Here is a 26,557-nt window from a genome sequence, read left to right as displayed (position 1 = left end):
ATTAAGTTTACAGTATGAAACAGCTCATTACCGTTTTGTGCTGCAGTACCACAAAATCATATCTTCCATCTAAAAACCATGTATTTCAAAATGCGATAAAATGAGAGACGAAATTTCCCACAATAACTAAACATTGCAGTTTCTACTGCCAAAGTGCGCTGTATTTATACTAATTTCCCGGACAGTCGAAAATCACTGATCAAAGTTTTTCGAAATCATTTTGCTTTCTTAAACATTAAATCCCCGGGAATGGATTTTAAGTTTGTTGTTTAAACAAACTCCACGTTAGTGATATTTGACAACAAAGTGACATGACATCGCAAAAAACAGACATCGATAGAAATATCTGGTAATGAGGTGTAAATGCATGAAAAAGCATCAATTAACTTAATGAAAAGAAAGTTTCAACAATATCCAAACCTGGTTAAATTTATTCTCTCATTCCCAACAGCTAGCAAATGCTACGTCACCTAACTCAATCTTATAAGGCTTAGTTTCTGCAGTGAATTCGTAAAAGCTAAGGAAAAACTAGGCCTGCACCATATTCGCTAATTACTACAAAAAATAATACTAAAATCTCAGAAAAACTGGTGCAATTTTGTAAATCGCTAGATCGAGCCCTTAAGAAATTTAAAAAAAAAATTGGTGATCTGGAATTAATCGAAATAATTTGGCACAATTTCATGAAATAAAAAAATACAAATTGAAACAGTGATGTTCAAATTATTCCACAATACCGTATAAAAATGCAAAATCATACCTATCACTGTGGACATTTGAAATGAGCAAAAACAAGATGTAAAAAATCCTAAACATTCACAGTGATATTTTCATAGTATCAAATTATTCAAATAGTGAAACATTTTGTAAAAAAAAAAGTGATTATTTGAAAGAGCAGTAATTTTAAATTATTGCATTTATACAAATGATAGAGTACATACATAACATATCGAGATCATTAGTTCAAAAAAAGATTTCTACCATTCAACCAAAAATTCAGCTTTTTTTTTTTTGAAAACCTTGCATTATTCACTATATAAACTCTTTAATATTTCTAATGAACAACAAAGCTTACTTAGTGCGAGACTAGTTGAAATATAAATTTGTTACCTTGAATGGTAGTGAATATTAACGTTGGATATTGAAATGATTTTCCAATTTCCATATTTTTTTAAAAACTTTTATGTTTTGGCGTTTTCTTCGAAATTTTCGATTTTTAAAAATCTGAATTAAATTAAAAGTTACATGAATTTTTGACCACTATATACCATTAAACATGATAAAGAAGCTTATTTCGAACAATACAACATGAATTTCGACATCTAAATTTATAGTAATAAGAAAAAAGAGATATAGCACAGCAGTCAATAATGTTTTCTCCTGAACATATAAGGACAAACTTCGCCACAAGTCTCATTTTATAAAGCACCAGCACCATTGAAACCCTGAAAAATGGTATACTAAGTCCACTTAAATGAAACTGCATTAATTTTATTTATTACCAACATCATAAATATTTCGTCCTTCAAAAACAATTTTTTAAGCCACTCGAGTGCTGCTTACTGAGCATTAATATAACTGCAGTGGAAAAATCAGTAAAAACAATCAACCACTGAGCAATATCACTTACCGAATCAAGTAAACTCCGATTAGTTTGTTCCGTTTCCACGTTTGCTGGAGAGGCAAGATTTGTTTCTGCGAATGAACACCTTTTAAGTTGAGTTGGCGCTGTTTCTGCATCTTCGGTATTCCTTTCCGCTGATCTTTTTCTTCCATTATTTTTTTGCTTTAATTTAACGAAATTGAATTCAAGTTGATAAACCAGATTTAAAGGCACTGCTGTTATCAGATCAATTTGTAACATAATTCTAGCAATTTCAATTATTCTAATACTTCTTACCGGGTTCGTTTCATCATTATTCACCAAAAGTTGTAATTCACTATTTTGGCCATCACTCACGAGGCGTTGCGTAGCAGGAGATTGGTTGTCAATTGCTGAAGTTAAAAATTTTATTAAAGTCCGAAAGTTTCATTTACGGAAACAACAAGAAGTATAGGATCTATCGTAAAATTTTATCCTAATAAAACAAACAAAAGTTACCTTCAATAGCTGAGTGGCTGTGAAGAACTATTCTGCTGGCTTCACTCTGCAAGAAAACGACGTCAAAAATTTTACTTACTACAAGGAAAAAAACTTTCGCAAAAACCGACACATGTTCAAAAAGGTGAGAATAACATGAATTAATCCCATAATCGACAAACCGACTACTCACCGATAGCTTCCTTTCCACTGAATTTGAACCGATAGGAATGTCATTGCAGCTCGAGATGCTTATCTCCGATTTAGGAACTGCCTCTGCAGAGCCTGAGACTGCAAATTTATTCCTATGTTTTGAAAAAAAAAATTTTTAATTGAAATTTAGATGAAAGCCATACAAATTGAACAGAGAAAAATTTGCGTGAGCAATTCATAGCATCTGAAAAAAAAAAGCACCTGTTGGTACTGAAACTGTTGATGACATTGCTAAATCATTTTGTACATTTTTACTGACTTCCGTCCCAGATAATGACGTGGAAGGCGATGCAGCTCCCTTAAATAACTAATTTCAGAGAACTTTTTTAGCTGAACTGGTGAGATATAAAAAGTCCACAAAATATATTTCCCAGTTATTTAAATTTAATTCATCTACATGACATTACATTTCATCCGATTTGAAGGATGAACTTACCGAAGAGTTACAAGAAGCAATGCTTGATGTTTCACTTCTCGTCTTATTTTGTAATGGACCTGTAGCCTGTTGATTTTGAGAAGTTGCTATTCGTCTCCTTTTTGGTGCTTTCTTTCCCCTAGTTAGGTCTTCCATTTTCAACCATTTTACAAGTTCTGCTTTACGAAGATAATGTGGTATTACCTGAAAATGAAAAATCTAACAATTTTCCATTTCTAACGAAAATTTAACACTCAAATTACTGCTTTTACTCAAGTTAGAAAATCTATCAATGGAAAAACTACTATATTTTAACAACTTTTCTAAAATTAAATTAAGTTATAGGTAACACAGAAATACGTACACTCATTCCTTCTACGTATATATTTTGAGTAGTAGCCATGCTGTTCAGAAGATCCATAAAACTTTGAACTTCATGCTGTATGTCAATTTTCCTGCTCACAGTTTTATTCAAATCTAATCCAATAAACCAAAGCCGGCATCGAGGATTCCTGAAACAAGTTCATTACACTATCAAAAATTAAATGCCTTTCCCAATTATTCGCCCTACATATTTTTAATTACCTAAGCATATGTTAAGAAAACAGCTAATACAGAAAAATACTCACTGGAGAGAAACTTGAACCGGAAAAGGATCATTTCGTGGCTGATAATATTTTGTATGTACATGACACACCCTGATACTTTCGCGACGTTCCAAACTTGCAATCAAAAATCGGATTTTAGATTCAACTAGTCCACACCACACCAATTCATCTTGCTGAAAATTTGAGAATCATTAGCATCTGTGTATTTTGAAAATCATTAAGATCAACATAATATTTCAAGCGGTAATCTGCTTCCTTACAGATTATTATAATTTTTCAATATTAGTCATATGACTTAGGCTATGAAGAGAGTGAGAACTCACCTCTGTCGCCGACAAACAAAGAAGTGCTAGGAAATGTTTGTAACGACTGAAGAAATTAACTTCTTCAAACAATGCTGACCATCCAGTCTTTCCTTTCATTATGTCGTTAATAGTAACAAGACCTTAAAAAGTTTTAATTTTGAAAGTGGCATATCGAAGAACAGTCACATGAAACATGAGTCGAGGGTAATGGTTTTAATTAACATGGAAATGATTTGACAGAAATAACAAGGAAGCGAATGAATAATAGTACAGAATGAAAAGATCAAGTCAAAATAAACCTTCTTCGATCTCATTCATGATGATTTTGAGCGAAGACTTCGTTACATTGAATGTTGAATTCTGTTGCGGAAAAGCTGGTGTCACGATTGGCATAAGATGAAACCTGCGACTGGGACTTTCACTAGACAATGAACAAAAAATAAATATTCATTGTTAGGGATAATAATGACTTCTTTATGACTCCATAGTATAAAGAATATAGACATAAAGACGAAAGGTTACCGATCACCACTTCTTGATCGCGGATCCCAAACAAGTTCTTGTAAAGACGGCATATCACGTGCGTGTGAAATTTCTGTTTCCTTAAGGACTACTGGATGTGGCCATTCCCTGGAAACAAACATCAAGGTAAACAAAAGACTTTAGTACGCTCAGTAATTTTATTTCGAAAAAGTTGTTTTGCAACTAACACACACAAAAAAAAAAAAAATGTAACATCAATGAAAATTTTTGTGTTAGAAGTTCTTTAAAAAAAAGTTGTCCCAAAATTATTTGAATACTAATACTGAGCATGCCAGTAATTATCCTAATACTGATTAGTACCATTTTGTGTATAATAAGAAAAATTTCTGCACAAGTCTTGCTGGCCCAGTGTTTGGATATAACTGGCATGTTCGAGCAACAAGTATAGCCCATGATACACCGCCAAGATAACCAAGAACATTAGAATATATGCCATGATCTGCAAAATATTCCAATGAAAAATATATTTGATAATGTCCCAATTAATAATGAATAATGGAAGTTTTAATTCAGAGTTTCTTTTGGAGAGTCCAGCATTTACCAAGTACATTAAAATATATGCCATTTACTGAAATTTTTGTTAATGGAAGCTTAAAATCTGACAAGTGCTTAGAACATGCAACGAATAGTAACGGAAGATTTCAACATGAGTTACCCTCAACATTATAACATGAAAAGAAGATGACAATAGTTATGAAACATACTTTTCGCCCAAAGTTTAATGGCTCGTAGTGCATATGTAAAATTTGATATATTGGGTACTAGGCGTAATATTTCATCAGCAACGCGACAGCCTGGAAAAGATACTTGCTAAGATGACAGTACACAAAAATTAATTTTAAAATTTTAACAGAATTTTTAGACAGAATTAACAGAATGCCAGAATTTTTTGTAACGTGTTTTAATAGTTGGTCAACTCACCATTTAACGAACGAACACTTTTCTCATCTAAATTTCTCAATATCGAATCATCGTTCAACTGCTGATCTTCTGGCACTCTCGGTAGAGCAAGGCGAGCAAATAATATATCCATTTCAATACCATAATATTTTAATTTGATTACGGGGACAAAAGCTTCCTGAACCTGGCGTAATTCCGTTGTATTTGGATCCTAAAAACAATGATATAATGCACGATTTTGTAAAGCTCTATTATAACAAACTTTTGATAGAATTTCCGCAACGGACTTTATTCGCGAATAAACTCATCATTTGACTAAATTCCTCAATATCGATTTATCTAAATCCAATGGTTATGAAACTAATTCATCAGACTCTGCGCCTTATTCATTAAACCAAATATTCCTAACGAAAGCAAATTACCTCAGCAAGCATTTCATAGAAACTTGTGAAGAAATCGTTCCGATCCACATGTCTCGGCGCTACACAAAGTGAATCAATATCAGCTCCTGAACCACATTTTATTGGAAAAAGTTGGATTTTTCTTAAAGACAAAAAATATTATTTGCTTTTTTCTTTTGCCAAATATACCATAATAGAGGATATGACACGAGAAAAATGAAATGCAAGAAAATGAAAACTTCTCTGAGTTCAAAAAAGAAAACAAAACAAAGAACAGAAAATAAACCTCTAGTATGTACGTTAAGTCGATATGATCCAAAAGTAAATAATTTTCCACCAACGCTTTGAATTTCAGAATCAGGCATTTGCTAAAAAAATGAATAAGTATATTCTCTTTTTCAAGAATTTTTAATGGAAAGGAAAACAATGAAGACCTGAACATGAAGTGATAGGAAAAGGTTGGAAAAAATAAGATTAAGATAATGGAATATGTTAGAGTTATATGTCGGTAACTGCAAAAATATAAATGATGAACCCTTCTTTTAGATACGATGCGGACCCATTTTTTCACATATGCGTTGATTTTGCTAAGCACTTTAAGACGTAAATTCATTTCCTCTTCTGTTTCAAAATAACCATTTGCTTGCAAATATTCATCTAACTAAAAAGAACACAAAAATTATCTATTCGTATATTTATAATTGCAAGAGCTATAAACAGGATTTTCCATGCTGCAAACTGCATCAAATCTAAGAAAAGCGACCAAAATCAAAAAAATTACTTCCACAAGCTAAACAGCGTTAATTTGAAGCAATACTCACTTTTGTCGACATGACAATATCAAATTCATCCGGTCCCGAAATTGAAATGGGTTGTGAAACCCCAAGATAAGTTGTCGTAAGCCTATTGTCCTTGCCAATACTGTTGCCTCTATCTGTTGCAGTATTCTTTTTCACTTCTTGAGGCATTTGCAATGATATACAACTGCTATTGCTTAAATTATAAATAGAATTACAATTGTTTACCTCTCAAATTATAAGTATCCTTCGAGATATTTTCCCGAACTTAAAAAAAATAATGAAGGAATTGTTTGTTTCATTAAGACAGTTTGCTTGAAGACGAGACTAATGTGTTTGAGATGATAACGTAGTGTTGAAATTCTTTTGTTTATGTGGCAGCAGTAAAAAATCCAAGAAAGTAGAACAAAACGCTTATCCATTGTAAATTGGCCTGATTAAGAAGACTTCACTCTCAAGCTATATTTCTCATTGAATTTGAATTTCGTAACGAAAAGAAACTCGGCGCATCAGAGAAAGAAACTCAAGTCAATGTCCCCAACTTCCTAGTCCATAATTAAGCAACAACTACATCGCGGTGGACAGCACCGGTATCATGCAACGCTTAGACTTGGACAACTTTAGGGTCGCTGTGAAAACGCACCTCCTAACTTCATAAAATGGCACCCAAAGGAGAGAAGTGAGCCAAAGATTTTGTTTTATATATATATATATGTACTTATGTAGAAGTATATATAGGTGTCATTACATGAAGAAGTATATTAAATGAATGGAATGAATGAAATTTGATTCCCCGAAAAATTGAGGAAAAAAATTAGAATGAGGTGAGAAAATGAATTAGGAAATAAAACTGAAAGAATAAATTAGGAAAATAAATATTTTGGTTTTTTGGATAATATCAGTGCTATCCTTACTTACCTTTCTGCTGGAGGTAAGCATTCGGAGCTATTCATCTCTTTAACCGATGAAGATGTAGATGACATAGTAGATGACACATTAGACGACAATGAGACGTTTATGGGCTTATCTGTTAGTGGAGAATTTGAAGTTTTTTCATTTTCTACGCTTACATTGAGCTTGTTTTGACATTTTGCAGATTGAATCTCTGGATCGGTACTACTGGAAATCTGCGGTGAATTTGATTCGCCACTTGTTTTGCTTTCGAAATGAAAAGGAAAGACAGTGGATTGAGGAGCGATCCATCGATATCGTGAAGAAAAGCGAAGTTTCCCTGGTGGTGGAATGTTATAATTCATCTGAAAATATTAAAAGAACATATAAGAATGAAAAAAAAATGTCTGATCACAGCAGCTATAAAAATGACTTACTGTTTTTTGGATAGAGGCTTGTAAGTTTAAATATAGAGCTGCTGAAAAATGAAGAATTATGTTTGTTGTGATGAGTACACCAGGCCAAAATAACGATTTTAAAGGTCAACATTTCTTCACTTCCTATAGGTAATTATTTTCAATAAATCGATAAGGTCATATCATGACTGCTACACTGCTTCATCCAAAAATATTTGAAAATGTCACTGAAAGTCATAGCAAAACGAAGCGGAGGAAATTTTATCAAGTTGAAGGATCAATAAACATCCAAAATCTTACTTGAGAAAATAAGTGGTTCGTATGGTATCTGAAGTCGCGAGTATCTGTGGAGAGGATATTTTAATTGATAACAAATAATTAGACTTTAAATGGTAATTAAAGCAAGATCATTCTCATTGTAGTAGCAGTTTGATTATGACTGAGATGTTTTAGCTATTTGAGTGAAAAATGTAAACCACTTCTATACTAACTGAGCAAAGGACATTTCCTTTTGAAGTGAATTTGCGAAGTGAAATGAGTTTCAAAAGATGTTGTAATAAAGTAGTATGAAGTTGGATTACAGTGAAAATTTTTGATGAGTGAAAATGCTCCTCCCACTAAGATGCTCTTTCATTAAATGGCTATCGCATCGCTGTGCATGAATAAGTTACTACAGTAATCTTTGCATGAATAAGTAATCTTACTACAGTAGCCTTATGTTTCCAAGCGGAAAGGCTGGGAAGCACATAATGCCAATGAGATGAGAAAGTGCGGGGTGAGAGATTCTGTCCCTCTCACTTTTCTTTGAAGAAAATTCTTCATCTCCAAACTAAAGATGAAAAGGTCAACAAATGTCTCAAAGGAAGTGTCGCTACTTCTCGATGGTTTTATTGGATAAGAAAGAGCAGAACAAATCAGAAGATTCATTCTTCTAATGCTTTGTTATATAAAATCACTTTCTCATTTCTCTTGATAAGATAATATGACTTCTGTGATGAGGTAAACGTGGCGGCCTAATGATAAACAAAAAGTGCTGTAGACAAAAACTTTGCAATCATTATAGAAGATCTCCAGTATTGTGTATGTTTAGATCCTAAACTGAAGTCTTTTCAGTTTCTGCCACTTTTCTATGGTGTCACCAAATATTCTGTGGCCCTTGAATAGATTAAGTTATGGGGTTATATTATGTTTTCACGTGATTTTTATAAAATGTTTAATCGGCAAATTTAGCAACAGTACAAGCTACTTTAAATTTAGACGAATCATTTCTAAATTCATGATATTTTATTAGTCATATGCACAATGCTTAAGGAAAATGTTAGAGTTTAAAATAAATTAGAACATTTTTTTTGTAAGTATATACTTACATTAGATGTCATAAATGTAACTAAATAGCCACTATTTTGCTTTTAAAAATCATATTCATAAAAGTTTGGTTTTGGTTTTTACTGTTGATAAATAGCAAATTTTCTTGAAAACAACACGAAATACCTGCATTTATAGGGAGCATCTATAGAAAATACATTACTATAAAAATACTTATTTGACGTATACTAACGAAAATACACATAAAAAGAATATATGTTACCAGAAATATCTGTAAGCGATTGGAAAGGAACTACACTAAAAAGAAATATGAAAGAAAAATTCAATTTATAAAAAACAGATGAAATTAAGCTTTAACCTCATATAACAACAAATTCCCTGGAAAAAAATTAATGAAGTATGGAAGGAATGGAATGGGAGGGCAAAGGTAAAGGTATGTGCTCAATAAGTGATGGAGGAATTTGTGTAAGACTAACGCTGCTTAAGGTAATAAATTCATCAGAACGTCAAGAAAACGACAGCATTTTGTTGTGGTTCATCTTGTTTGATTTCTTGTGCAAATAATGCAATGTGTCGACAAATCATAAACCAGAAACTTTTTCACTTCTAGATATTAATTTTAATCAGCTGAAATAAATTCATAAAGAGGAAACAACAACAGTAATATCAGCCAGATATAAAAATATTTTTCAATGATTATTTTCAAGTCAAATTCTTTTTCATTTCCAGCGGTATATGGGTGAGAATTTTGAATAGTTTAAAATTCTTATTCCTTGTGTTAGATTATTATCGCTATGAAATTTGTAACTCCTTGTTGAAGGTGATTATCACGAAAGCTGTCCAAATATCATTCATATACCCACGATCGATGGTTTAGACTAAAGATCACTTGGCACTATGATTTAAGTAACTTAAAGTGAAAATAACTCTATGCAAAAAAAAAATGGTTTTTTCTAATCAACTGAACAGTAATTAACTGTTGCTGAAAAGTAATGTGGTAATTAGACTAGCTGTTATTTTTTTCATCCAATGGTTGGAACTACCTATACAGAGCAACCGAAAAGATCATTTGTTACAAAAAAGAATCAACTGGCAAATCCACATCCTTTTTGAAAATTATAAAATTATGTTAACATATAGTTTAATTTACATATCATACATTGTATGTTCCCATTAACTATCATGAAAATCCAGGTTTTGATTTCACACTCTACTTTCAGATAAATAGTCCAGACCTATTTAACCCAAAATGATTTTAAAAGTTACCACTTCTATTTATTACTTTTCTGATCACCCACTCTGTAAGATATAGTAGTGAGAGGAGCTTAAGAAATCTTGATTCTAATTTCATCTATCCAACACTCGTCCCTGTCCTTAAAACAGCTGAACTGAACACCTCCAGCAAATTGTAATTATTGGTTCAAAACAGTAATATTATACTATTCCTTCATATTCATTCTTGATATCCAATATTTCAATTTATTTTGCCAGTTGCTACTTTAATAATTGTAGGCCAATTTCTTATAAATTGGTTATTGACTGCAATTTATACTGTTTATGAAAGTCGTTTACATTTCAAATCTTAAGAAAATTCAAGTTCAATAACAAATGACATTTTCTCCAAATTGCAACACTTGTTTCACGTGGTTATGGATGCAAGGTGGATTATTCACATCTTGTCTGAATATAAATTTAAAGTTCAAAGTAAACATATAGGCAACATTTCAATATTTCTGTCAAAATTCTTGAAAGTGTGGGCTAACATTTCCAAGCTCCCCTGCACAGATTCACTTGCGTCGTCAATTCCGTTTATCTATCTATCTATCTATATATATATATAGATCATTTACCACCTCAAAGAGTCAAGAGCCAGAAAGTTATGCTGGCGAAATGTGAATTTTTTAAATGTATTCCAGAGTCCTTGATGCCACAACACAGTATTAGTTCTACTATACAACAACTATTACAATAGAAAACAAAAACCTATTATTCATACTTCAATAATTTGTCAAGTGATTTCACGACTGCGGATGATTTCACGACTGTTATTTTCTTTAGTGTTTCCACGGTATCTTTGTGCTTGTATAGCAACAAAATACATTTTTTGTTCTGTGCTCGCTTAATGATATATTCGAGAACGACGCAACATTGTTGAGTAAACGTATGCCGTTGCGAAACATCATTTTCAACCAGAAGTGAACCAACAACCACAAACAGAGCGGTGAAATCAATATGAGATGAACATCTAAATATTTAAAAATATTGTAAATTACCGTAACAAATAATGGTTTATATCAAATTATAACAAAGTACTGATGATAAACTGCTCCTTTTCGATGTTTAGCATTACTTCTAAAAAAAAATAAACCAGAACAGCATCATATGCAATTAATGTTGTTACAGTTGTCATTTCTCAGGAATTGTAAAACAGAATTTTTGAGTAATTACATTTCTTTTTGAGAGTTAGTTATTTCATCTCCAAGCTTATGTTTATTTCGAAAATATAATCAAAAATTTATTTTTACAACTCACCTTTCAATGAAATGTGGTAATTCGATAATAAGTGCTTGCTTCACTTTCCAAAATGTATCAGACTTCAACAAAGCGACTACTTGCTCCATGCAACGAAACAATTCGGCTAAAGCAGTGAAGTATGAAATTATTTAGTAATTGTAGAAATAATTAAATATTACTTAATAGAAAAACTAATTAGACATTACTCAATATGAATTACAACTACTGAGTTTCGTAATAGCTAGAGAAATAAGGTATCTTTGTGCACAGATAACAAACCTCCGTGAAATGACAGTAACAAATGAGCAATTGCTGGCACAATCTTCATTAGATAATCATAATTTTTCAGGTTTTCACTTTCTCCTTCGCTGATAACATTGCAATTTTGTCTGAATTTCCAGAAATTTGATATAAAATCAATGAACCATTTTGGTTCTCATAAATGATTATAAGTTTTGCTTTAGGTATTTCATTGAACTGATAATTTTTTCTTTCCAAAAAAATAAAAAAAAAAACACAAAATTCTCACTCTGAATGACTACAGTTTATGACATCACAAATATAGGACATCATTTGTTGAGCAATTTTACTACAACCAGTCATTTCGCAAAACATAGCAGCACACAGAATAGCTTCTCCAGTATATTTCTCACTTTTTTTTTTACACTGTCCCCATAAAGGCAAAAATTTCTATAAAAATAATTTTTTTCATTACCAAATAAATCAAACAAATATATATATATATATATAGATATACGATTAGTCTCAACATATTGTAGAATAATATCAAGAGTTGATAATACAGCCCAACTGAACTCATATGTCATAATTTCTTTTTAGAAGTTTGACAACAATTTGTCCGTTTCTGAATTGCTTTTCAAAATATATTTGCGAACAAGGTATTTTATTGGGTTTCGCTTCACATGCTAGCTATCAATTTAAATTAAAAAGGAATGTTGACATAAACGTGGATAGTAAGCATACCATTTCAACTGTAGTTTCATCCCACTTTGAAGCCAAATTTTTTCCTGCCGAAAATAATAACGCTCTGATAGCTTCAACTAACTTTTCTTTACCATCCCATATTCGGCCACGTAATGCGTTTGTTAAATTATCATAGAGCATTTCTGAAAGACATTAAACTATCAATAAATTGCTTACAAACACATTAACTATCACCTTCAGTTCATCTTCTTGTTTCTGAGCTTGCCTACTTACAACTTGCTTTAGTTTAATGAAAAAAAACATGGAGAAACAAAGAAACAAACCAATACAGTCAACGTCATCATTGAGAATACCAGATTCGGCAACTGATGCAAGTACCTTTGCTGCTTGTGCTTTCATCGCAAAAACAGGACTTGTGTTTAGTGTAAGTAAAGCTACCTCGACCATTTCCTTATGATATAAACGAATAGCAGATGAAGTGTCTGTGACAAAATTAATAAGTCATTGACATGGAAATTAATATTTCTTAACTACCTAAAAAAAGATCGAACTTTGTTTGAAAATTTCATTTTTATTCTGAGTCGTTAAAACTGCTTAAGAAATCCATGAAATAAAAAGTGAAAACATGTTAGACATGAAATCGGCTATAAAAAAAAGAGTAAAATCGCACCTGGAACCAACTCAGACCATAATTCATCCCACATCTCGATCCTCTTTCTTCCTGCCTCATCATTTTTAGCAACTGAAAAATTCAAAAAAACATTTGTACGAAAAACAAATGGACAAGGAAACAAAAGTTATTCAGAAAATAAGTCCTAAAAAATGCAAAATCCCATTGAAAGAATTTAAGGGAAGATTGAATAATGTCTTATATAAAAATCAACAAGAAATATAAAGGTCTTAATATATTAAACAAACTAAAAGACTCACCTTCCTGGCATTTATAAAGAAATATAAATGGAACAATGACAGTTAGTAACTCAGAAAGAACTTCAGTATTTCTTGATAAAAAGCGTAGAAGATGCAATACTGTCACTTTTTCTTCATCTGAAACGCCGCCATTCAAATATAAAATTTTCCGAAAATTTCAAGAATCAGGTATGCAAATCTCACAACATCACCTCCAAAAACAAATTTTTATTATTTAACTATTTGCAGTTATTGAAACTAAAAAAAATCGAAATATTCAAGAATTCTCTTATTACGAGATGGTAGTTTTTTGAATTCTGAAAACCCATCAAAATGAAGTTCAAGGGAGTTCGGTAGGTAAGAAATTTGAAAATGGCCAGAAGGTTGAAGCATAGATTTTAAGACAATCCTCACATATTAAAAAACTGTTCATACATTTCCTATTCATTTATGAATCCGGCAATAGCTGTTCAATTTTTTCCATCTTTCAGTAAGCTTACCTTGTTCATTTTGCATTTTTTGTTTTATGTAATCCAGAATTCGATTTACTTCTTTTCTTGAACAGAAAGGCAGTAAATATGATAAACAAGATGCAAACTGTTTTTTAATTACTGGATTACGATCATTTAAGCCAGTGAGAAGAACTCGTATCATTTTATCTGAAAGCTAAAATAATAGTGCATTACATTCACGAAAATTAAATTTCCAAACATAAGTGCACCTAAAAAAAGCGAAATTTTGAGATGCAAAGCATTTTTGCATTTCTCAACCAGTTCCTCAATTAAAAACTTTAAAGAAATTCAAAAAATAACTTTCCAACTTTTCATCATAGCACTGCAAATCTCATTATAATTATTAATTACATATAATATAAAAATCTAAAGAACACACCACATGAAGATCGACAAGACAACAGAAGTTCCTGACGCTGAAGGCATAAATCGATAATAAATTGACAACATCCTGTACGTGTCGTCACGCCAACACTGCAACGTAGTTGTTCAACCAATTTGTCGCTTAATTCAGGGTTGAAAACATCCTTATCTACATACGGGACAACACAACGAAGAGCAGCCATCATTGGAGAGCCATGTGCCATTGACGTACGGGCCGAGTCCAGCTCAAATAATGTCTTTTACAACGTTTATATAAAACTGAACAACTTTAAATAAATCTTTACAAAAGACAGAACACCAAGATTGGAAAGAATTTATTAAAACAGAAAAAACCACTTTAGTTTAAAGTTTAATTTATTTTAAACTACAATATAACAGAAATAGGTTCATTGTAAAATGTAAATTTGAACGAAAAAACCATAACAAATTTACCACTTCCAGTTCAACTAAACTTGATCTAGCAGCAAGATAATTCAGAAACGTTGACTCTTCTTCACTCAATGAGTCTAGCAAGCACGGTACTATTGTATTTACGTGTTGTTGTAGTGCCAAACCAGCTTCCTTTGCAACGTCCATGATCAATTTTAGGCTGGAAAATTATTAGTTCCCGATTTATAACCCGATATACAATTGAAAAGTAGAAGCAAAGAATTAGAGATCTACAAAAATTGAAAAGTGTTTTGAAATGCCACCTCAATATTTTATTAGTTTTGACACTCGATCTAACTCCTTTCTCAACAATAACTGGAAGCACCATTCCAAGCAACTGAGTAGCTTTAGCGCCATTAAATGAAGAACATTTGCGTAGCGTAATTTTAATGAGACTTGATAAAGTACGTCCTGCTGCTACTCGAACTGATTCCTTAGCAATGGCATACAGTTAAACAACGATACAAGAGAAATTTCGTATTCAATTGCAACTTTTTAGAATGCTTGGACAAATAATAGGACATTTGATTCTTGTCGAACTGAAAGAATCAATAACAATATTTCCCATATTTTTGCTACTAAATACAATTCTCATGAAACTAAGCACCTTTATATCATCCTGAACTCGATACAATATTTCGAAAAGCTCACCAAAATGTTCCACTACTTCATTAGTGCAATGTGCACTGAGAAAGTCTGCTAATGCCAAACAACTGCAAAAATCTAAAGAGTATGAAGCTCCGGCTTTAAATGAACCAAAAGGGAAAAATTAGCTGGCTTGTTCCATGTGAAAATATACACAGTCAAAGTAGAAAAGAAAGAAGGAAGGAAACAATATAGTCAAAGGCTTTTAGAATGTTAAGAGTAACATGGCATCTGTTCATGATTCACCAAATGAAAAACTATTCAAAGTTTCATATAAAAACTCAAAACATGAATTGTATCCTTTTGCAGATGTAATGTAAAAACTGAGCAAAAAACCAGTGATAACACAAACCTCGATTCACGCGTTCGCCACTGAGGGTCCGTAAGGGTTAATTTAAGTTCTTTGAAAATAGCGTCTGCATATTCTTCAATCTAAAAATAAGATGCATTATTCAGTATCGATTTCGTATGTCATATTTGCTGAAACCTGCGTATGTTAAATTTAAATTTTGACTTTGAAATCATTATTACATGCACAAGTAATTTCTTACTGATGTCATAATCGTCTCAAACACACTGATTCAGCTAATGATCTCGTATTATAATGTAGTACGGAAATATGCTTAACATTCTAAAATATATCAAATAATAAAATAATGAATTTTTAAATTACGACAAAAAAATAACAATAAATTGACTTTCATGGATGCAAAATACATTGCTTTTTGTTAGAAATTGTAACGCACCACATTTTTTTTAGAAACTGTGGTTGCTTGCCAAATTGACCTCATGGCGCCTTGGACTTTCAAATCAGGATCATATCGATATCTGTAAAGTTTTGGTACCAACTGAGCCAAATATGGTTCCATTGCACCTTTTTCTTGTTGCATTATAATACTGAAACTGGAAGCTGCACCCTAAAAATAAGATGTCATTTCAAGAACTTTTGGCAAGATTTACGAAAACAAATTGAAGGAACTTATTTTCTTGGAATTCCATAAAATATTGTGATTTGCAAGCTGCATAAATTTGTATATGAGATCCGGCTGATTCAAATCCGTAGCCAAATTGCAGAGTTCTTTATAGGTTGTCAAATTTTCCCTACAAGAAATTTAATTTATGTAGAATTAAAAAAAAGATAGTAAAAACCTTCTAATCTTGCAGAAAAAAAAGATCATAAAAAATGTATAATTGCAAGCAATTTAAGCTAAGGACGAAATTTAAATTAAAATTAAATATTTATATTTAGGCCGACCCCATCGGTGAAGTACCCAATTCACCCTTCGAGAACAAGAGAGTGTCTGGTGCAACTGGATTGATTTGTTTTCGACCAGCTGAGAGTGTATTAACCAATTCTTCAACCATTACTTTCTTTTGATTTTCCGAGCCTAGTTCAAAAATGATACCAAGTCCTTCGCTTGCAACTTCCTGCGAGAATTCTGAAATTTATCATTGAAACAAAGCAACATAGATTTGATGATATGCAGACGCGTTGTTAAAATTTCCATCCAATCTGACAGATTTCAACGTACTTTCATTATAAATGAAAAAATAATTGAGAAAATAAACAAACAGACCGCTTGTTTCGGTTAAGCCATTGATAAAAGCATATTGAATAGAGCATAAACTGTTCATTATGCAATCAAGTTTCATGGCACTACATCGTTTCACCAAAGTAAACAACCAAACAAGCGCAGCTTGACGCAAATGGCGATTCACGTGATGTAATTTAATATTCAGAATTTCCAATAAATTCGCTACTTTCTTCTCAATACAGTCCCGTCCATCAACAGATAAGTTCTTTTCCTGAGAATTTTGTACATAAAACTTGGTGTATTTCAGAATTTTGTATTTTTTGACCTTCTCATTAAGTAAATTATATTTTTAAAAACCTTCACACTTACCAGAAAAAATTCTTCTGTTTCGGTGAAAATATTTCTACGTGATGGAGAACTTTCCCCGAAAGCAGCGTCAAAAAGCGCACTGCCAACTGTAAACTGCAGTTCTGGTTGGGTAGCAATCTGAAGAAACACTACATATATGCTATACTTAACCAGTAAACAACGAGGTTAGTTATTTAAAATTCTAAGTTAAATTTTAAGTGTCACACACTCATAGCTAGGAGTTCAGTGAGGTTTTTGAAATATATGAAGCTAAAAATTTACAATGCAACAATAATTTTCTGAAATTATGACATCTCAACATGTTAGTGCCGACATTTAATGCACTCAGAAACAACATTATTAGAGATAAATAATAATAATGAATATTTCATCCCACTGTTAGTTGTTGGGCACAACCATTAGACTGAATTAGTGCAATTTAAGCACATCTCATACATACCACTCTTCGAATACATAAGAATAGTTTTAGACTTCGTAAAGATTACTTCTTAAAAACCAAACTCTCATCTGGTAAACCATCTATTTTATACTATATAGCACCTATAATTAAAAATGAAAATTTTTGGAAACTTACCTCACCACATGCAAATAACTGAGCCAAAATTTTTTCATATAAAATAGTTGGCAAATTATGTAATGAAAGAAAACCAAGACACTGCACAGCTGATTCTTTCATTTTTGATGTTAAAGTATCCTTTCGAGATTTTGCTATCTTTCCCAGCAATTTACAGAGCGAATAAAATTGATTATCAGAAATTGATGATAATAAGTTAGTCTAAAGAACAAAGCTAAAGTAGAAAATTGAAATAAAATGACGATGCACATCAACATGGTGGTGATTTTAAGAATTACAGATAAATATTATGAGGCAAAATTCATTGCCTGATATGATATTACTTCTTCGTCATGTGATCAAAAAACCTCTAACTCATAAATTAAAAAAAAAAAAAAAGAGATAGAATCAAAACCAGCTTCCAAGTAACATTAATATAATCTTGAAAGTGATTGCCTTCTCTGTTTCTCTGAAACTGAAAACAGCTCTTCTCAATAATTCTGCCAACGAACCACAAGCTGCTTCAGAGTGCTGCTGAGTAGAAAATATTTCGATCACGTTCACTAAGTGATCTTTAATTCTATTGAATTCTCCAGTAGTTAAGTCTGCCTGTGACTGAGTTGCTAAATATGCACAAAGCCATGGGACTTGAACCTGTAACTCCTGAAATATTGATTTTTTCCTCAGTTTTTGTTCAAAGTCATTTAACTATGTATATCATGGCTGCCAAAATGACAAACATATTCAAATCTGAACATATCTAAACTATGATTTAAAAATGAAATAAAATTTAAAACTTCATTGTTCGAATAATAATTAACTGAACTAATATGTCAAGGTTCCAACACTGTTTTTCATTTTTCTTTTTTTTTTACTAATGACCAACAAACACGACATCTGAACAAACCCTCAACGACGGAGAAAAAAATTAAATTTTTTCGAGCATTTCTTTTAATCAAAGCGCTCATCAGTTTACTATCACCAATAAGTGAAACTTACATCACGGTTGTCAAACTGCTCCATACATCGTTCTAAACATTTCTTTTTTTCCATATCAGTCAGTATCAGACTGTAAAGCTCAGAAAGTTTTGCACACACTGTTATCCGAGAAATGGAATTCAAATGACGCTCTAAAGATGCCACAACCTAAAATGTTTCTGAAGTTGTCGATTTAAGATGAAATATGCATAATTTTTTTCCATGAAGATTTTAAGAAATTTCCTATAAAATGGAATAACAAATGAAAAAAGAAGTTATTTTTCTCTCGTACAATCACTCCTACCATATACATGAGAAGAATAATTTTGATTTATATGAATGAATAATCGAAACTAAAACATATTAAGAAAAGGATAATTGTCACTGCAAAGAGTTATTAAAGAGCAATGAAAAGATACACAGCAAAAAGAAAGAAAATGTACTACCGCATGATAATTGTGACCTAAATTTCCACTTCCACTGTGCAAGATCAAACAAGCAATTTCGATGAGAACATTAGCTGAAAATTTATTTGCAGTTGATTTTATTATGTCTAACTATACTGAATATTAAAAAATGACAAAAACAAACAGTATTGTAATGAAAAAATAGTACTGAAAAATGAACTTACTCCAGAGTCAGAAGTAAAGAGGAATATATTATTACTGTCTTTTCAGAACTAAGATCGAAATAAAAAGGACCATGTGAATCATTAATCAATTAGTAATACACATACCAGGATTTTCTACTCAGTTTCTTAATGAAAATATTTTGTTCACAAACTCAGTGAAATATCTAAATAATTAAAAATACCTGGCTGTGCTTCATTTGCCTTCAAAACTATTTCTAGGAAGAGATGTAAAATCTCAACATGATCTTCACTGATCGAAACTAGATATCTACTGATTACAGGATAATGCGATGTTCTTGGAAAAATATCCGCTTCTATTAGTGAGACTGGTTGTAGCAAACAAGCAACTTGTAAATTGGCGTACAGATAAAGCGCTGACTGAAAATTTAGACGTTATGCAGAGACATAACATCAGAATGAACAAGCTTGTGAATTTAATTTTTAAAAAAAAAAAAAAAATCCTAAACAGTTTGAAAATGAACAATTGCAGACTCAATTCAGCATATATTTTTAATCATGACATTTCTGTCCTATTCTTTAAGTAGAAAACTAAGAAAAAGCTTTTTTCTCTCTTCGCTTAAGTACAAAACCGAAACTTTTTTAGTAATTTGAAGCATATATCAAAATGTTATGAAATAAAGAATGCGGTTTAGTATTCCAAGTCTTCATTTTTCCGAAAATCAGTATGATCTTGCTACTATTTATGGACTATATTTTAACTTACAGTTTTCATATTTTAACCTACACTTACAATGTGAAACACTTCGTCAGCAAAAGTTCCTTTCTTCTTCTTCGCTTCAGCAGTTGCAAAGCCTACTCCTCCAACAGCACCTTGCAAATTCAATTTTCGGTGAATAAATTCAACCAAATCCTTAAAAGAATGACCTGCATCTCCTGCCTTAAATCAATAAAAAGCAAAATGAAAAAGCATTACTTTAAAATCAGGTGTCGTCGTGGGGTCTGCAACTGATAAATCCAGTAGACGCACAGCTTCGCGTCTCATTTCATCTCTCCTGAATAAAAAACTGCTTTAATTAGAGGAAAAATTGACAACCAAAATTAATCGTCTTTTTAGAGTCTACTATAAATTATATTAATGTAAACTTGCAAGACATAACGCCATAAGTCATAGCGTAATTTTCACAGGATTATCATCTAAGCTCAAAATGAACTGAACCACCAACATATTTACATAAAGTTGATGCTCAGTAAAAGGTTATTAGTCCAACAGTGGGGAACTTAAACATACTGATATGCTTACGGATCTTCGCAAGTTCGACAAAGCATCCAGCGGAATTCCAACGATGGTGTTTTCACCAATGTTTCAACAAACTTTAAGGCAACAAGACGGCATTTCGGTGATTCCTAAAAATATTTATAATAAGTTATTCAATATAATTAAACAATTCAGCAAAAGAAAATTAAAAAGTCTGGTAGCACAGAATTAGAATTAGACATTACTTATCAGCTAGCAAACATAAATAAATTTGCACATTTCGCTACCAAGTATCGTAATGAACAAAATAGAAGTTCACTTAATATTTTAGCTACCAGTGAACCAGTTATTATAATCAGAGCGATTGTATAATGAATGGTCACACACTACTTTTGAGCATTAGCACTGAATATAAAGGAAAAAAAAAATATTCGGCATTCAAATAATTGCCCGAAAACTTTTTTTGCATGTATTATTTTATTTCAGTTATTTCTATATATATCTCGTCGGAAATACCGTAGAATAGTGTGCTTCCTAAAAAAAACAGTTGCAATATAGTTTTAAAAACCTTACAACACTTTTAATAGTGACTTAATGTAATCAATAGAATTTGATACTCGTACATTTAACTATCAAAATACATAGTAACGAAGCTTTAACCTAATATATGCTAACTTTTATTGCTTTTATACAAATAGACAAGTGCAACTATTGAATGCGCTAAAACATTTCAAAAATAATTCCATAAATATAGGAACTCAATTCTTAAAATGAAACCATAAAAAACAAAACATACGTGAACAATATATGAAGAAATGAGTGCTTCCAAAATACCGTTTAAGACAACATCGTTAACCGCACAGAAAGCAGGTAACCAATTTAGTAAACAATCTGCTATTGCAGAAGATACTTCTACTGGTGCCTAAAAACCCAAAATCTATAAAAATGTAAAGATCAGAAAGAAATTGAAAATTTGGAATATGAAAAAATGACCAATGGAATGGCATCAAACGTTTCCTGCAACAAAGCCATATCATTTACAACCAATTGTGGGACTTTACAACCAATAATACCAAAACACTGATAGGCTATAGCAACAATACCTGAGAACTGAAAAGTAAAAGTAACTTAATAATGCCAGCAAAAATGTTTTCAGCGCTAAAAGCAATCACATATCCATACCCACAAATATATCATTTCTCTAATCCAATTATGTTCAGATTTGCTACAACTCTTTGCGAAATAATAGTAAACAATTTGCTAATGTAAAAAATCAACCAGACGTCAAAATGCGACAAAAGTGATGAATACAAAGAGAGAATTTCAACAAATCTGTGAAATTGCAGTTGTCAACGGAAGACTCAAGTTAAGAATTTTTAACTGTGATATGGGATCTAAATAATTTAGTTTCTGCGAAACTGAATTAATTTTAAGAATTAGAAAAATTCTCGACGGACCTCATTCTGTTCAATTAGCTTTCTTATCGAAGAAAATATAATGGGGCCAAACGTTGGCAAAGCATTCGTAGGGAAATTTTTCACAATAAGCAACAAAAAGTCGATGCTTATTTGTTGCAATTTGATAGGTTTATTTTGAACAAAATCGTCTTTCTTGAATAAGCCATCAAATGCCACCTAAAGGACATGAAATATGAGGAAAAAATTAAAATACAGAAAAAAAGTCAAGATAGGAAAAGTAAATGGATTAGCGGAAATAATTTGAAGAAGGAAATTTTAAGCTTTTCAATCTTTCTCATGGAATTCGAAAGTTTAGCTGAAAATGGACCTTTCCAAGAACACTTGACAAAGAAAATATATTTTACTCTAATATTATGTGGGAAAGTTTGGACCGCAACAGGAGATTTCATTAATAGAGGCATTAGCTTCAACTTAATGAGAATCGTAGCTGGCAGAACTTTGTCGCTTTCTTCCAGCTTCTGAAAAAAAAACGTTATGGATGACGTTAAGTTGCATTTAATTTATTTGAGATTTTTTAAATGCATTCTTTGAATTGCAAATAATTTTACAACAGAACAGAGAAGTGCCAATAAGTGATAACAGCTAATATAATGAAAGTTACCTGATGCGACAAACCGAGATATAAATTGAACAAACTGTTCACTGTGTCCTTGTTTGTTAGGACTTTTTCCAAATCAATTTTTTTGATAGCGATATCGCCAGCTAATTCAACTTCGCCAGGGCCAAGCGCGATAGCTCCAACCAATAATGGTAAGATCTCGGCTTCAGCAAAAACCATTGATGACAACACCTTTATTACAGATAGCTTTAACTGAAAAAGAAAACAAAATGCTAATGTGTGGAAGATTGCTGAAAATATTTCTGTTCAGTCAATACTTTGAAAAGAACAAGGTGAAAATTTTTTTATTTTAAAAGTTTTAGCAACCCAGAAAAAGTTTGCGGCCTAAAAATATATTAACTAAAAATTTTGATGAATTCCAAATAAGGAAGGGACTTACCGCAGTAATACTAACTTTTGGATCATTTAAAACATTTTTAGCAATTCGCAGAAATCCATTTTTTGACATACATGCATGATCACAAAAGTTATCCAGCATAATGGCTACATTTCTATTTTCGTTACTAGAAAACAAATCTGAGAAGGATTTAATGACAATTTGGTGAAAAAAAGAAAGAAAAAAATCATTTTAAAAAAATCAATGCAAAAGATATCGCAAACAATGACACAGTTCTTACAGCCATTAGTGCATATTTTAAGTGTTTCTTGGTTTCGAGACATCCAAGCAGTAACTAACCTTGAGTTCGGAAAATATAGTATGTCCGAAAAGAATTTCAGTATTTCCGACCTAATTATTTTATTTTTTAATGGTTCTAGTGACGGCCATATTTGCTGGTTTAGATCAGCGATATATATCCAAGCACGCGCTGTTAAAACAATAAGCCTATAATTTTTGCTTTTTTGGTTAAATGCCGGTCGAAACTTATGCTATCTCTAAAAATACTTTTGGAGAATAGTCTCAATTTAATGACCCTGACGTACGACTTGTACAGTTGGAATATAGGAGATGAAACTCACTGGTCAAATATCTTCCTCTCGTTTATGTATTTCAGCAAACCATCCAGAAGATTTGGAAGAAGAGCAATGTGTTCTTTAGTGTCCACACGATCCAATGCTATTTTAAGGTAAACAATTGCGAAATTCTGCAAACTCAAAAAAATTAAACAAATACATATTATGCGCTCTTCATATGCAAAAATGGTTAGAAATATAACTTCTTACTTTCTATCTGATAATTAATGAACTGGTAGAAAAAGGTGACAGAAAGAAAATAATCCTGTCAGAAATTGAGATACAATAATTGGGGAGGGCTGACAAAGAGCTAATAGGGGAAAAAGGATCGTATATCATTTGGTTATGCTTTATTTTCATAGCTCTCTGAAATACTTTAACATACACATTTTGGCTTTAATACTGCGAAAGAAATTACAATCCATACCGTTCCTAAGAAGTTCTCTTGTGTTGAGGATAATACATAATATAAGATATCCTTCAACGGTAACATTATCATTAAATTGCTTTTAATTCGACGATTTAAATGTGTTAACACTTCCATTCCCTTGAAAGAATACATTTTTTCCACATATAACTTGATGAATGAATAGTAACAAGTGATCTCTTTCAAAACCAAAATCAAAATATGACATAATATTATCAAAATTTTCGCTTAATTAAAGTCTCTGTCAAATGTTATTTATAGGTACCAAAAATCACTTTATTTCGAACTTCAACATCGCCTGTGGAAGTGCATTCTATGATATCCAATAAGTGTTTATGAGTAAATGTTTCCAATTTTGAATCATCGTTGATTAAAGCCAAATGAAGGAAAAGACGTTCCACTAGAACGGCAGTTATTCAGTAAATATGTGAAATCCGGTGGAAAAAAAAATGTGGAAATGATTTAGAAGGGCATAACTACCAAATAAGGCTTATTAAATAACTTGTTTTCTGTCAAAATAGAACGGTTTCCTTGTATCTTAAAAAATGTATTTTAATATTTTTTCAGTATCTTAAAAAAAGATGAAGTTGTATTCGACTGATAATGGGACAAGGGAAATTTAATGATTACATGGTTCCGTTATGTCACAAGTTACGTATGAGCATACGACGTAAAATTATACACAAAATTACTCGCACGTAACTTGTATTTTGTTTCACTACAAATATAATGAATGTAAACTAACACTGAAAGCACATTTCGGAGTTTGTCCCAGTAATAACCATATTTATCACACCTAAAATCTTCATAATGTCACTGATTATTCATAATCTCTAACAACTTGATCCGTAAATAAAAAGAATTCTGTCCTTTTAATTAAATCCGACTATTATTTCTCCTAGTATCACAGTATTTCATTTTAATGAAAATAAGAAACAATTTCAAATGAATCACTGAGTCATCCATCTATTTAATGCTAAGATATTTAATCACTTTCAAGTCAAGTCAATTCATATTCAACCCACGTTATCGACTAAGGAAACAGCAGTAGTAATATTATCACGCACCACATTACGACCAGATCACTGTGTAAAGAACAATCCCACTGCGCCTTTCTGAACATCTTCCGGAAATGCTCAGGGAGACAGAATATTCTCGGTTTCTGGTTTTCTCGGAATTAATCTTTTCTTTTCAGTCTTCCAGTTTTCTTTGGAGCCTTTTTGTCTAAACATGCATCCAATCATTGCTTCTTCATGATTGCTCAGTAATGACTACACAACTATCTGCTTAGCAACTTTAATCCCAAATTTATGGGATATCTAAAGAATAGTGGAGAAACGGATATAGACACCATGCAAGGAGAAGTGAACGTTACATGAACCAATGGCCAACACGCTTCAGCTATCGCTTGATGTGTTAACAGCACATGAAACAGCACAGCACGCGGATTAAACCTTACAGTAAGTGAGGAATGAATTCAGTAAACTGAGGAAGGTTCTGTCAACAGGTTCACGTATCCAAAACACATCGACACTTTCTTTGTCATTGCCTAACAGTTTACCACAGCAATATTATCGACTGTTAAAACCAATCATTTCTCTCTCTACTTCCATTTCATACATTCATAAGCTTTCATGAATATTAAAATCTATGCGAAAGTGTGTTTGCATTACCCAGCAATGAATGAAATATGTTCTCGCTTATTTCAGGTGTCGGAACTGCGATTAATGGGACGAAATCGCTCAAATTATCGGACTTAAAAATATTAAATGGTAGGTTCGATATGAGGTTTCGAAATTAAACGTGGGAAAAAATTCTTCTAGTTGCAAATAATCTTTCAAAACCTTTGCAAACCTTGACTGAGTGGGGAAAATATGCACACTTTCCGAATTAAATAGTTATGCTAAATAGCTTTTGCAAAGAACAGTGTGACTCAAGCGCATAGAATTTAGAAGCGAAAAGAGAATTCTCATGTAAACCATTTGAAAAACTTTTATTTTTGAATAGAAAATTTTGTTTCGAGGAAATTTGTAGAATTGTTTAACCGTCCAATTTATAGTGATTTCGAACATTGTAAACATAATCAATACGTCCTGCTATGATGGAAGACTGAACGTTTTAACACTTTGACATTTCCCGGAAACACGTTATCCAAGTGGAATCTCTAACTTTTGAAAATTTCCCAATGCAACACTTCGGGTACACAATATCATTCGTTTTTGTATATGCATGAAAAACTGATAAAGAAGGTTTATCTTTACACATAAACCAGTCACTGGTTTAGATATATAGATAATTAACGAAACATTGAGACTAAAAAACACGTACTCTTCGAAAGAAAATTTACAAAACAGTAATACTTTTATATCACTATAAAAATAAGAATTTTTGAAGAGATAAGAAAACGAAGTATTTCGAGGAAATTTGTAGAATTTCTGAAATTCTCAAAATTGCGAACAGCAACGCCACTGAGTGTGATATAGAAAGAAGGGAGGTCCTTGACGAAAAGCTTGGTGGGCAAAAATTCAAAAGCTAAAGTTAAACGATGAAGGAAAACAAGAATAAAG

At 31.9% G+C, this 26,557-nt stretch overlaps 2 protein-coding genes across 3 annotated transcripts; both read right to left on the bottom strand.

The window, feature by feature from the left end:
* Positions 1-1,418: 1,418 nt before the first annotated feature.
* Bm6348 (Uncharacterized protein) lies at positions 1,419-6,433 on the bottom strand (the record flags this gene model as incomplete). 2 transcript variants are annotated; one of them, XM_043081972.1, is made up of 19 exons in its annotated part: positions 1,419-1,445; positions 1,631-1,786; positions 1,901-1,995; positions 2,102-2,147; positions 2,274-2,371; positions 2,495-2,591; positions 2,730-2,912; positions 3,073-3,220; positions 3,338-3,489; positions 3,640-3,761; positions 3,921-4,042; positions 4,144-4,251; positions 4,465-4,603; positions 4,869-4,958; positions 5,086-5,275; positions 5,487-5,572; positions 5,752-5,833; positions 6,001-6,126; positions 6,287-6,433. In XM_043081972.1, the coding sequence occupies 19 exons, from the start codon at positions 6,431-6,433 to the stop codon at positions 1,419-1,421; spliced, it is 2,214 nt and encodes a 737-aa protein (XP_042937906.1). The 2 variants fall into 2 exon arrangements, with proteins under 2 accessions (XP_042937906.1, XP_042937907.1); XM_043081973.1 differs by having other exon boundaries at positions 3,921-4,024.
* Positions 6,434-10,881: 4,448 nt separating this feature from the next.
* Bm3047 (Uncharacterized protein) lies at positions 10,882-24,775 on the bottom strand (the record flags this gene model as incomplete). The annotated part of the gene is made up of 38 exons (XM_043081971.1): positions 10,882-11,140; positions 11,428-11,533; positions 11,689-11,798; positions 11,939-12,099; positions 12,394-12,536; positions 12,678-12,836; positions 13,025-13,096; positions 13,285-13,401; positions 13,764-13,922; positions 14,155-14,383; positions 14,592-14,748; positions 14,852-15,021; positions 15,196-15,301; positions 15,586-15,665; positions 15,980-16,130; positions 16,194-16,334; positions 16,489-16,672; positions 16,811-17,039; positions 17,138-17,254; positions 17,712-17,912; positions 18,147-18,353; positions 18,690-18,836; positions 19,115-19,188; positions 19,482-19,677; positions 20,051-20,170; positions 20,234-20,312; positions 20,561-20,664; positions 21,312-21,437; positions 21,509-21,625; positions 21,973-22,149; positions 22,338-22,451; positions 22,595-22,804; positions 22,992-23,115; positions 23,289-23,435; positions 23,570-23,694; positions 23,991-24,110; positions 24,266-24,390; positions 24,736-24,775. The coding sequence occupies 38 exons, from the start codon at positions 24,773-24,775 to the stop codon at positions 10,882-10,884; spliced, it is 5,403 nt and encodes a 1,800-aa protein (XP_042937905.1).
* Positions 24,776-26,557: the final 1,782 nt, after the last annotated feature.

This window comes from Brugia malayi, assembly GCF_000002995.4.
Source record: "Brugia malayi strain FR3 genome assembly, contig: Bm_v4_Chr4_scaffold_001, whole genome shotgun sequence".
Classification (NCBI taxonomy): Eukaryota; Metazoa; Nematoda; class Chromadorea; order Rhabditida; family Onchocercidae; genus Brugia; species Brugia malayi.
This window is presented reverse-complemented; position numbering and strand designations above follow the sequence as displayed.